General features: G+C 57.1%; 1 protein-coding gene across 1 annotated transcript in view; it reads left to right on the top strand.

The window, feature by feature from the left end:
• Positions 1–12,754, top strand: part of ITPR3 (inositol 1,4,5-trisphosphate receptor type 3) — a 68,578-nt gene extending 55,824 nt beyond the window's left edge. Inside the window, exons 36-58 of the mRNA XM_090282223.1 lie at positions 32–180; positions 289–397; positions 500–590; positions 704–873; positions 2,059–2,233; positions 2,427–2,611; positions 2,805–3,005; positions 3,154–3,264; positions 3,713–3,808; positions 3,931–4,032; positions 4,121–4,207; positions 4,755–4,865; positions 4,965–5,157; positions 5,372–5,497; positions 5,931–6,103; positions 6,709–6,873; positions 7,518–7,710; positions 8,142–8,246; positions 8,335–8,462; positions 9,250–9,415; positions 10,077–10,237; positions 11,229–11,390; positions 11,905–12,754. Coding sequence (XP_090138349.1) covers positions 32–180; positions 289–397; positions 500–590; positions 704–873; positions 2,059–2,233; positions 2,427–2,611; positions 2,805–3,005; positions 3,154–3,264; positions 3,713–3,808; positions 3,931–4,032; positions 4,121–4,207; positions 4,755–4,865; positions 4,965–5,157; positions 5,372–5,497; positions 5,931–6,103; positions 6,709–6,873; positions 7,518–7,710; positions 8,142–8,246; positions 8,335–8,462; positions 9,250–9,415; positions 10,077–10,237; positions 11,229–11,390; positions 11,905–11,973 — 3,228 coding nt within the window. The 3' untranslated portion in view covers positions 11,974–12,754. The remainder of the gene's footprint in view (positions 1–31; positions 181–288; positions 398–499; positions 591–703; positions 874–2,058; positions 2,234–2,426; positions 2,612–2,804; positions 3,006–3,153; positions 3,265–3,712; positions 3,809–3,930; positions 4,033–4,120; positions 4,208–4,754; positions 4,866–4,964; positions 5,158–5,371; positions 5,498–5,930; positions 6,104–6,708; positions 6,874–7,517; positions 7,711–8,141; positions 8,247–8,334; positions 8,463–9,249; positions 9,416–10,076; positions 10,238–11,228; positions 11,391–11,904) is intronic.
• Positions 12,755–12,837: the final 83 nt, after the last annotated feature.

The following is a 12,837-nucleotide window of genomic DNA, read 5'->3' on the forward strand; positions in this document are numbered from 1 at the left end:
TGTGGTGGTGACCCGATCTTGCCCACCACAGGACATCATCACGACCCTGGAGGAGCGCCTGAAGCCCCTGGTGCAGGCTGAGCTGTCTGTGCTGGTGGATGTCCTGCACTGCCCTGAGCTGCTCTTCCTGGAGGGCAGTGAGGCCTACCAGCGCTGCGAGAGTGGGGGCTTCCTGTCCAAGTGAGGGGGATGCCTGGGGTGGGCTGGGGACCCTGAGACAGGGAGGGGCCCAGCAGGGACCAGGATGGGGCAGGGGAAGTGTCTGGAGTGCTCTCCTTCCCGCCACAGGCTGATCCAGCACACCCAGGACCTCATGCAGTCAGAGGAGAAGCTGTGCGTCAAGGTGCTGCGGACCCTGCAGCAGATGCTGCTCAAGAAGGCCAAGTATGGGGACCGGGTGAGTGCCAGGCAGCCAACACCAGGGCACAGGGGCCGGGACTGTCGGGCCAGTGATTAAATGGTGCGAAGTGCATTGTGGGGCCTTGCTCCTTCCCACCAGGGCAACCAGCTACGCAAGATGCTACTGCAAAACTACCTCCAGAACCGGAAGTCCAGCTCTCGGGGGGACCTTCCTGACCCCATGGGCATCGGTCAGTACCACCTCCCCCGCCGTGCCTCTGGGTGGCCTATTTGCCCAGCCCCGGGCCCCTCCTCATCCTCTCATACCTATTAGCTCCCCTTCAAGCGAGTCTTCCCACTCCAGGCCTAGACCAAGACTGGTCAGCAATAGCGGCCACCCAGTGCCGGCTGGACAAGGAGGGTGCCACCAAGTTGGTGTGTGACCTCATCACCAGCACCAAGAACGAGAAGATCTTCCAGGAGAGCATTGGCCTGGCCATCCGCCTGCTGGACGGCGGCAACACCGAGATCCAGGTGTGGGGTGGGTGGGTATGGAGTGCTAGGGGGCTCACCTCCTTCGGGTGGGTGCCTCCCACTCAGAAGGGGGACAGCGGGCCAAGTCGTTGAGGCCATAGGGTCTTGGCTGGTGGACTGGGTACCTATGGGTGGCTCCACCTCATACATGTACCCCCCTTGTCATGTGGTTACTTTTCTATGCATGCACACTTTTCTCTGCTCTAGCCAGGTCTGAGCCTGTCTCCCCACCATCCTGCCCTTTGTTATATCCACCATTCTTGCCCCTCAGCCTCTGCCCAGGCCTTCTTCCCTCCTCTTGCACATCCTCCTCAGTCTTTGGTGCCCAGCTAGAGGTTCACCTCCTCCAAAAAGTCCTCTGTGTTTGCCTTATCCCCATTCATTCTTCCATTTTTTCAGTAAGTCTGCACTGAGTACTTTCTGTGTGCCTGGCAATGTTTTAGGCACTAAATATTCAGCGTGAACAAAAGACAAAACCCATGTGCTCTTGCACTTATAACCCAGTGGTGACAACAGTCAATAATTAATCCCTATGTAACATGGAGGGCGCTTTGGACAGTGATCATTCAGGCAGGGGTATCTTAGGTGGAATATTCTGGAGGGCCCGGGAGGTGAGCATGTGGACAATGGATAGGGTGCACCAGGCAGCGTAGGCAGCTGGTACAAAGGTCATGAAGAGAAAGTGGCTTATGTGGCTGGGAGGAGTGAAGGAGGGGTGAGTGGTAGGGCCTGGGGTCAGAGAGGTGGCAGGCCATCATGTGGCCTCGTGGGCACTGGGAGGCATGGCTTTTCCGTTGAGTGAGATGGGCCCATGGCAGGGTTTCAAGCAGAGGAGGGATGTGACTTAGATGTCAGAGGGACCCCGTGGTTGTTGTGTGGGCACAGATGATGGCCAAGGGCAGACACAGAAGGCAGTCAGGAGGCTAGTGCCAGCCTCCAACTCAGTTACAGCAGTTAGGCCCTTCACCCCCACCCCACCCCCCGCCCACTGCCACCTAGCCTTAGTCACAGTGCAGCGGTATCTCTGGCTCCCCAGCCTCAGTCTGTTTGGCATGTCTGGGGGCCCACCTGTGCCCCATCCCTGACCCTGCAGCATAGGACAGAGACCTTCAGGGCCTCACCAAAGGCTGCTTAGAGCCAGGCCCAATGCTGGGGCTGCCCCCCCATCTAACCACCCACTCCTAGAAATCCTTCTACAACCTGATGATGAGCGACAAGAAGTCAGAGCGCTTCTTCAAGGTGCTGCATGACCGCATGAAGCGGGCCCAGCAGGAGACCAAGTCCACAGTGGCCGTCAACATGAGTGACCTGGGTAGCCAGCCCCGAGAGGATCGGGAGCCAGCAGACCCCACCACCAAAGGTCAAGGTTGGGCTAGGGACACGGGGACAGGGTAGGGGTGCTGGGTGGTGGGGTCAGAGGGTGCAGGGGTAGGGCATCACAGGACAGGAATAAGGGCTTGGGATATGCAGAGGGGGTTCAGGGTGGGAACACAGGGTGAGGGTGAGTGTCCAGCATTCCAGCAGCCCCAGCCTCACCAGGCCTTGCCCTGCAGGCCGTGTGGCCTCCTTCTCCATGCCTGGCTCCTCATCCCGTTATTCACTGGGCTCCAGCCTGCACCGGGGGCACGAGGTGAGCGAACGTGTGCAGAGCAACGAGATGGGTACATCTGTACTCATCATGCAGCCCATCCTGCGCTTTCTGCAGCTGCTGTGTGAGAACCACAACCGGGACCTGCAGGTGAGTGCCTCGCCACACGCCTGCCCCTTCCCTGCTGTGCAGCCAGCCTGTGGGCTCCCTCCCCTGCCATCTAGCCTGGGCACCTCTGCTCTGCAGCTGGTGGTCCCTCCAGCCCTACAGCATGCAGGATCTGTCCCCAGAGGGCCTCCTTACCTCCCAGCCATGCCACGCCCACCTCATCTGTTCTCTGCAGAACTTCCTGCGCTGTCAGAACAATAAGACCAATTACAACCTGGTGTGTGAGACGCTGCAGTTCCTGGACATCATGTGTGGCAGCACCACGGGAGGCCTGGGGCTGCTGGGGCTCTACATCAATGAGGACAACGTGGGCCTCGTCATTCAGACCCTGGAAACACTCACCGAGTACTGCCAGGGCCCCTGCCACGAAAACCAGGTAAGCAGCGTGGGATGTGAGTAGCAGCCGGGTGGCAGCGTGGATGTGTGGGAGGATGGAGCGGGCTGGGCGGGGGAGAGGCTAAGGCCTTTGGAGCCACCACAATTCTGAGGGGCCTGGGCCCTGTGTCCCCACACTCTCCTGCCAGACCTGTATTGTGACACATGAGTCCAATGGCATAGACATCATCACTGCGCTGATTCTCAACGACATCAGTCCCCTGTGCAAGTACCGAATAGATCTGGTGCTGCAACTCAAGGTGGGGGCCTGGGCAGCCCATGTGAGTGCATGGGTGTGCCTGCGATGTGTGTTCACACATTGATGTGTGCCTGGTATGTGTGATGTGGGTACCATGTGTACAAGCATATGGTGATGTGTGCAGGTTGCACATGTATAATATGCATGTGTTTATTTGTACACATGAGTGAATGTGTGAGCAAACATGCTAGATGTGCACTCACTCTAGAAGCAAACATATTCCCGGTTTATCTGAGGTCCTCCTGTGTATGTGCCTGCCGTCTGGGGGTTTTAGTGTGCCTGCCACAGCATGGGGGTGCAGGTGGCCAGTAGGTGGCCTGGGTATGCAGGACATTTCCCAGCAAGCCTCGGGCAGTGGGGGATGGGGAGGCTGGGAGGGGCTGTTATGGAGTACTCAGGGGAGGGGGTGGGGGCCCTCAGACTGTAGCCTGTCTCCCCCCTCCCGCCAGGACAATGCCTCCAAGCTGCTCCTGGCTCTGATGGAGAGCCGGCACGACAGTGAGAATGCTGAGCGCATCCTCATCAGCCTGCGGCCCCAGGAGCTGGTGAGGCTGGGCTGGTGGGCAGGTGAAAGGCGCCCCTGCTGGGTTGTGTGGGCATGGGGATTAGGGCCCAGCCTGCCCTACACCCCAGGAAGAAGGTATTCAAGCAGGCACTGCCCTGTCAGGTGGACGTCATCAAGAAGGCCTACCTGCAGGAGGAGGAGCGTGAGAACTCGGAGGTGAGCCCGCGTGAAGTGGGCCACAACATCTACATCCTGGCGCTGCAGGTACCAGCCCCACCCCGCGGCCGCGGCCCTGGCGACCCTGTCCCCCAGTGACTACGCTGCGGTCATTGCGTACTGCCCTCTCGCTCAGCTCTCCAGACACAACAAACAGCTGCAGCACCTGCTGAAGCCTGTGAGGCGCATCCAAGAGGAGGAGGCTGAGGGCATCTCTTCCATGGTGGGGGCCCGAACGGGGCTGGGCGTGGGGGCGGGGCTTAGGTATAGGGGTGGAGCTGGCGGGAGAGTGGGTGGGCAGTTATGGGGCGGCGGGGGGAGGTGGCCTGGGATTTGAGGGCGGAGCTATGACTCAAGGGCGCTGATGGGATCAGAGCAGAGACCCAAGGGCCCAGCTTGGGGAGGAGGCGGGGCGGGGCCAGGAACTCAGGGCGGAGCTGTGGCCCGGGGGCGTGGCCTTGATCTGAGTTAAAAGCGAGGATCTGTGATCCAAGCTGGAATTGGGAATCGGTGCTCATGGGTAAAACCAGGACTTAGAAGCGAGAGCAAGACTGGAGCGGGTCTGCAAGCCCGGAGCAGGACCTAGGGCGCACCTAGGCAGGACTGAGGAGGGCACTGTCATAGGATTGCCTGGACATGGCTCTCCCATTCCCTCTTTGCGGCTGGGGTTGGGCTGGCTGGCGGTATCACTCATGGGGTATAGTTCAGAGCTGGGCTCAGGCCTTGTGGGACGCTGCCCGGCCTGATCTCAGCGCCCTCACCACCCCCAGCTCAGCCTCAACAATAAGCAGTTGTCGCAGATGCTCAAGCCTTCAGCACCTGCCCAGGAGGAGGAGGAAGATCCCCTGGCCTACTATGAGAACCACACGTCCCAGATCGAGGTGGGGACTAAAGGTGGTAGGTGTACAGGGAGTGAGGGCCATGAGCTCGGCCCTTGGAGGCCTCAGCCCAGGTGTGACCACGTGCCTATGCATACCCAGATCGTGCGGCAGGACCGCAGCATGGAGCAGATTGTGTTCCCAGTGCCTTGCATCTGCCAGTTCCTGACGGAGGAGACCAAGCACCGCCTCTTTACCACCACGGAGCAGGACGAGCAGGGCAGCAAAGTGAGCGATTTCTTCGACCAGTCCTCCTTCCTGCACAACGAGATGGAGTGGCAGCGCAAGCTCCGCAGTGAGGACCCCAGTGGGGCTGGAGGGCAGGGCTGGGCCTGGAGCTGCTCCCCATGCCTCCCTTACCTGCTGGGGGCTGCCCCACCCCCACCCCTAGGAGGGCTCCAATGTTTTCCTCTGAAGTGGGGGCTGGAGCTTTTTCGGGCAATGGGCCTACATTGGGTGAGCAAATGGTGTTGATAGGGGCCCCCCCTTACACCAGCCTCTTCCCTCAGGCATGCCTCTGATCTACTGGTTTTCCCGCCGCATGACCCTATGGGGCAGCATCTCCTTCAACCTGGCTGTGTTTATCAACATCATCATCGCTTTCTTCTACCCCTACATGGAGGGCGCATCCACAGGTCAGGACAGGGGCTTGGCAGGCAGGGTGCTTGGCGCTCACAGGCCTTGTCCCTGAGTTTAGGCAGAGTTGGAGGCCAGCCAAGCTATGAGGGGATGAAATGTTACTGGGGAGAAGCACCCCCCTGCATTGCCCTCTGTGCTGCATGTTCCATCGTGGGGCGACACAGGTGTGGTCCAGTGGGATGGACAGGGTCCTTGATCTCTGGAGACAACTCACACATGTACACACACATGGGCCAGGGACCACTTATGGTAGCAGCAGCTGGAGAGGGTCTCCTGCCTTAGATCTAGAGATGCAGGTCTGATGGGGGCACCTAAAATCAGGTGCCCAGGAACTTAGTAGGGAAGGCTTCCTGGAAGCAGTGTTCCTTGGGGCCCACTGGGGGGTGAGGGGGTTGAGCACGCCATGCTTAGCCCTGCTCCCGGCCCCAGGAGTTCTGGACTCTCCACTCATCTCGCTGCTCTTCTGGATCCTCATCTGCTTCTCCATTGCCGCCCTGTTCACCAAGCGCTACAGCGTCCGCCCGCTCATCGTGGCACTCATCCTGCGCTCCATCTACTACCTGGGCATTGGGCCCACGCTCAACATCTTGGGTGCGCTCAACGTGAGTGCCAGGGGGAGTCTCTACCCCAAACCCACCTGCTACCTCCCAGCAGCCACTGCTTTACCCCAACCCCTTGTTCCTGGGTTGGCATCCCAAGCTCATTATGGACCTGCAGTGGGGACCCCTCTGTGCCTCCTCCATCTCCCTGGACAACATGGGAGGCTGAAACTAGAGACAGCCAGCCAGCTAGGAGTCACTTTGGAGCCCCGGCTTTAGGGCTACTGTATACACCATGTTAGCTGCATTGCTCAGATGCACTGTTCCTATTGAGAACAGCAAATATTTATATATTATGGCAATTTCCTGACAGATGGAACTAAAGTGCCTTGAGCAAGGGGGTTGTCTTTTCCTAACTTAGTTACTATAAAGGCTAAGGGTGGTCTTCTCTAACCCCTCCTCCTTTCTTCCTGGGACTGGGGGACCCAGGAACCCAGGTGCCTTTCTGGAAGCATTTTCATTAATGCAGTGTCTGCCAGGCTGAGCAGAAGCAGCTCAGATTCACTCCATGGAAGGTGTGGCCTCTGAGCTGGGCACATGGTGGGCAGGGTGGTGGGGGTGAAGATTCGAGGTGGGCAGTGGGGCCCATTTCCTGCACTCGCCCCCAGCTGACCAACAAGATCGTGTTCGTGGTGAGCTTCGTGGGCAACCGTGGCACCTTCATCCGGGGCTATAAGGCCATGGTCATGGACATGGAGTTCCTCTACCACGTGGGCTACATCCTGACTAGCGTCCTGGGCCTCTTTGCTCATGAGCTCTTCTATAGCATTCTGGTGAGACCTGAGGGGTCAGGATGGGTGGGGTGCAGGGGCAGTTGGGGCAGTGCAGGGTGAATTGTTCGTGGTTCTACAGCACCAGTCTGTCAAGCCCTTCTGCTGCAGGGCCAGGAGGAGTGGATTTCCAGTCCTCCTCAGTTTGACCCCTTCCAGGCCTTTGGTGGCCACTCCTGCCCCCTGTTTGACCCATTTCTCCTGCATGCTGCTGGTTTAAGCCTGGACTCTGGTACCAGACCATCCTAGTTTGGCCATTACTAGCTGTCTGACTTTGGACAAGAGTCTTTACTGCTCCATGCCTCAGTTTCCCTGTCTGTAAAACAGTGATAGTTAACAACACCTACCTTCTAGAATAACTGTGAGGATGAAATGAGCTAGCACATCAATCACACATAGCAAGTGCATTATCAGAGTTGGCCGTCCCTCTCCCTCTGTGTGTGGCATCCGCCTGCTCCTTTGCCTATCCCTTTCCTTGGACTTAGAACTACAGGTTCCTTTGAGAAGCCTCTGCACCAGGCCCACACGCAGGGCTATGGCTGCCTAAGTGCATACCACTGGAGGGGATGCCTTGGGCACTGGCAGCCATGCAGCCCTTGGGTCCAGCAGCGTCTCCAGCCCCTCCAGGTCCCATCTCTGCCCTGTAGCTCTTTGACCTCATTTACCGTGAGGAGACTCTGTTCAACGTCATCAAGAGTGTGACTCGAAATGGCCGCTCCATCCTGCTGACCGCCCTGTTAGCCCTCATCCTCGTCTACCTCTTCTCCATCGTCGGCTTCCTCTTCCTCAAGGATGACTTCATCCTCGAGGTTGACCGACTGCCCAGCAACCACTCCAGAGGTCTGGAGCCCCTCTCAGTGTGGTGTGGGATGAGAGGGCCTTTCCAGGTGCCTGACATCAGGACCAGGGACTGGGACTGCTTTTCCCCCTGCCCCAGTTTCTTGTACTGGGTTCTGGGGAGGTCTAGCTCACACCTCCCTGTTCCCTGGTACAGACTGAGGGGGTGGGAGAACCTTGGGTCTCCAGATGCCTAAGGAGCCACTTGCTTGCAGACCTTATCACTCATGTTAGACTCAGTATTTTCAGGGGATGCCCATGTGCCAGGCCTGGGGTTGCAGGGGCGTAAAGATCTGACTGTTGTAGTCAGACAGAGTGGGGGGCAGCAGGATCAGGGAAGGCATCCTGGAGGCTGTGATGCTGGGGACAGAACCAGGGGGAAGATAAGGCCAGGCATTTGAACCTCCTTATGACCTCATTCATGTCCCCTCTAGTCAGCCCCCTTGGGATGCCACACGGAGCTGCCACATTCATGGGCACATGCAGTGGGGATGGTATAGACTGTGTCTCAGGGGTCTCAATGCCTGAGGTCCTGGAAGGTGAGGGCAGTGTGTCTTGGGAGCCTGGGTAGGGTGGGGGTGGAGGCAGGTGGCCTGGCCTGGGCATGAGCACACACTCTGCTTGCAGAGGATGAGGAGCTGGACCACACAGAGCGAGCCTGTGACACCCTGCTGATGTGCATTGTCACTGTCATGAACCACGGGCTGCGCAATGGTGGTGGCGTTGGCGACATTCTTCGCAAGCCTTCTAAAGATGTGAGCACTACCCGCCCTTCTCTCAAACCCAATTGGCCCAAGCACTGGCCTGGTCAGCAGCTGTGAGGGTCCTGCTTTCAGGTCACAACCAGACAGAGCAGCTTGGCCCTGCAATCTTCAGTGTTATAAGCCTCTCCGTTTGTACCCTCCTTTCCCTGCTTTCCCATTCAGTCAATATACAGTTACATTGTTGGGCCATCCTTAATCCAGTTTGCTCAGACACCCTACTAACTCACCGTGGGTGCTCTAAGGAAGGACCTTGGTTACCAAACTTTGCCCAGACTGGGGAAAGCCTGAGTCAGCCAGTGGGTGGGTCTCTGGGCCACACTGGCTTCATCAGCGAGGCAGAGCCCCAGCCCACGCCCACGCCCACAGCAGGGGAGCTGAACTGGCTTCATAAAGAGCCTCAGGATTTGGCTCAGGCAGCCCAGCCTTCTCAGAACAGCAGTCTGTCCACAGTCCCATAGGGGTGAGAAGCCCTCTTCCTGGTCAGAGGGTTTCTAGAACATGTGAGGCCTGGTGTAATGAGGACAGGGCAGAGGAGTTCAACTCTGGCTCTTCCCTTAACCAGAAGTTAGGGGTAGGCACAAGCCTTGCCTCGCAGCCCAGTTCCTTCTGCAGGGCTTTGTCCTGGCTGGCCTCCTCTCTGAGTCTACTGTTTATTCCACTTTTGCCGTCTTCCTTCTGCTGTTGGGCTGGGCCCTGTCATAGCCCTGACCCCGCCAGAGCCCTGCCTGCTGGGTGAACTGGGGACTACTGGGCTCAGCATCCCTGCCTTGCCCTGCAGGAGTCTCTATTCCCAGCCCGTGTGGTCTACGACCTCCTGTTCTTCTTCATTGTCATCATCATTGTGTTGAATCTCATCTTTGGGGTGATCATTGACACATTTGCTGACCTACGCAGTGAGAAGCAGAAGAAGGAGGAGATTCTCAAGACCACGTGCTTCATCTGTGGTGAGGCCTCATTCCTGCCCTGCAGAGGTCACGGTGTGGCTGGAGCGGCCCATGGGCCGGGACATTATCTGGGCCAGTGGCAGCCTCAGTTTGGCCCTTCCCGGGTTCCTGCAGCCACTGGGGATGACCTGGGGTTGATGGCTTGATAGCTGTTTCTCATCTCAGAATTGGAACAATAGAACCCTGACTGAACTTGGAGTAATAGACGGAGCAGGAAACAGCCTCAAACAATTCCTTTAAACCCTCACAACTTACAAAGGACACCAAAGCCCAGTCAGCGGCCTCAAACCTCTGGTGTCTGTCGAGGGCTTTTCCCATCCCTGGTATGAAATGCTACGCCCCTTTCCAGCCACCTCATGCTAAGGAACAGGTGTCACCTAGAGGACAACCTGCTTCTCTGGGTTCAAGAAATTCTGGTGTTTGCTCCCATGGTCTTTAGCTGCTGTTTTGGAGGGCTGCAGCTGAGGCAGGGCAGGATCTCTGTGCTAAGTGGCTGGTGCTTTAAATAGAAGTGACCTAAATAGCCTAGAGAGGGCTATTTGCCTGCATTAGGCAGACCTAGCCTGAGACCAGATGTCCCTACTGCAGAGGTGGTGTGTGTTGCCCAAATGGCCCACAGATTCTGGAGGCCAGTGGTTTCATCCTCACTCTGCATCCTCAGGTCTGGAGAGGGACAAGTTTGATAACAAGACGGTGTCCTTTGAGGAGCACATCAAGTTTGAGCACAACATGTGGAATTACCTGTACTTCATCGTGCTGGTTCGTGTGAAAAACAAGACAGACTACACAGGGCCTGAGAGCTACGTGGCCCAGATGATCAAGGTGTGGGCCCTGGGAGGCGTGGCTGCAGCCACCTGCGTTGACCGGGGAGGCTTGGGAGTAGTGTGGGACCGCTGTGGATACTTGTTAAAAGGCCAGCAGGGGAGCACAGGAGCAGCTGGACTCGGAGCCCAGGCAGCTGCCTGTGCTGCAAAAGGTCCTACTTGGGCTCTGTTGTCAAGAAAAAGCCACAGCAAACCCATCAGCCCCAAAGGACAGGTGTGATGTCCCTGGACCATGAGTGTATGATGCTGCGGTGGCATGGGAGCAGGGCAGCCCCCGCCGTGGCCGTGGCTCTGACCATTCCAAGGGAATGTATATGGATTGCATTTTGGGTGAAGGAGGACATCAGTTCCGTCTGACGTGGTGCACCTTCAAATTGTCACACAACAGATAAACTGCAGACTGAAAGGAAAGACCTATTTAATGGGAAAAAAGAAAAGAGTTCTATGTGTTTTTTAAGTCTATAATCTTTGAGTACAGGTGTATCAGTTGGTCTGAGAATTCACAGCTTGCTACAAGGAACCAGAAAGCTGCTTGGTGCCCTCCTCCCATTCCTCCTCTGTCCTGGGAGCCGTGGCTTGGCCTCTCTGACACATGTCGGATGCCAGCATCCCTGGCAGGCCTCCTGCTCCGTCATCGTGCTGGGGTGTGAGGTGTGGGGCATGTGTGTGGGGGCGGGGAGAGAAGGGAAGGAAGGAAGGAGGTTCAGGGTCTGGTGCAGAGGCCTCCCTCCACCTCTGAGGGGTGTTGGTGAGAGTGAACAGATGGTGCTGATAGCACTGTAACGGAAGTCAGCCTGTCACAGTGCTAGGCCTTAACCGCAGAGGGTTCACTGCCAGCACACTGGCCCCAGGGAGGACCCCGATCAGGTCACTTGCCCATGACATGTCCCTGGGGAGCACTTTTGTCAAGGGTGGGGCAGCACTGCTTTCTCAACAAGGCCTTCCTGGGCCAGGCCCAAGCTTGCTCACCCCACTGGTGATGTTTTCAGAACAAGAACCTGGACTGGTTCCCCCGGATGAGGGCCATGTCCCTCGTGAGCAACGAAGGGGAGGGTGAGCAGAACGAGATCCGAATCCTTCAGGACAAGCTTAATTCCACCATGAAGCTAGTGTCCCACCTCACTGCGCAACTCAATGAGCTCAAGGAGCAGGTGTGCACCCCAGCCTGATCCAGGCACCACCCTTGGGTCCCACACTGGGCAGCCCAGCCTGCCATGGGGGAGGAGGGAGTAGGTGCTGGGGCCTTCATGTCTCCCCTTTTTTCCTGGCCCGTTCTTGGGTCTGAGGAAGAAGATAGGGCCCAAACCCACACTCCCTTTGTGGAAAGCTAGACTGGGGGTGGTAGTCCCCACTCCTGAGCCTCTCAAATATACAGCCAAGCAGAACCTTGGCATATCCTCCTTTCCATCTGACAGTGACAGTGAAGTTAGGCAGCCCCTTTTAGGTGGGGAGGTTTCCCAGCTGTACCAAATCAGGGGTTTGTGACATGCTAATTGAGGACAAGTGTTTGGGGCTGACATCCTTACTGCACCCCGAGGGTCTTGCATGCCACCAATGCTGAAAGGCAGCTAGGTCTATGGTGGGAGGGTGGGCACAGGCCCCTCGGTAGTGCCTGTGGAAGAGGGCGCTGGGCGGCCTGACCTGTTGGTATCTGTTTAACCACAGATGACGGAGCAGCGGAAACGCAGGCAACGTTTGGGCTTTGTAGACGTCCAGAATTGCATGAGCCGCTGAGGAGAGCATGGAAGGCCACATCAAAGGCCTGGACAGGTGCTGCTCGGATTGACAGCTGTGGCTGGGGGTACTGCACCTTCCCTTCAGTTGGGTGGCCCAGCCAGCCCACTAGCTCTCAAGGCTAGGTGCCCACCCAGCCTCTAGCTCCTACTCTGCCACAAGCCAACCCAGGCTCTGACCAGCATGGAGGGTGGAGTCAGAGCTGACAGTCCTGCCTAGAGCCCTTAAGACTCAAACTCACTGGGACTGAAGTTTACCTTAATGCTTTAAAGAAAGATAAGTCCTCTTAAAGGATTGTTGCTTTGTCCCTTAAAGCAATAACTGACATTCCTTGTATTCCTCCTGTGGGTGATTAGGACTGGGGTCACCTCTTTATTCCAAGCACTACATTTTTGTTGCTGCCGCCTCTCGGGGAGGTGAAGTAATGCTGTTCTAGGGATTCTAGGGCTTTGTTACTTAACTTATTCCCAGGCTGTGCTCAGCCCTGCCCACCTCCCTCTGTGCCTCAGATCTGCTGTAGACAGTGTAGACCTCACTGTGTCCAGGCCACCCCTCAGCACAGCCCCAGGTGGACTGGTGCCTCGAGGATGGAGTCTTGCTCATGGGATCTGCTTCTTCCTGGGGTTCCTGGGGAATAATCACAGGCCCAAGTGACAGGGCTGGGGTGCATTAAAGTGGCTGGTTTTTGACCACTTGTTTTTTTCTTTTGATGTAATGTTTTATAAATCTTTGGCCTGAGAACTAATATGTTTGTTACCTTAAATAAATTAATAGAAATATAGTCCATTGGAAAGCGATGTTGTTTCCTATACCCCCCGGGGTGGTGGGGGCTAATGTGGCCTGCTGGGCCAGCCTCACCTTGAG

Source organism: Furipterus horrens, unplaced genomic scaffold (assembly GCF_987537825.1).
Source record: "Furipterus horrens unplaced genomic scaffold, mFurHor1.1.pri manual_scaffold_6, whole genome shotgun sequence".
Taxonomy (NCBI): domain Eukaryota; kingdom Metazoa; phylum Chordata; class Mammalia; order Chiroptera; family Furipteridae; genus Furipterus; species Furipterus horrens.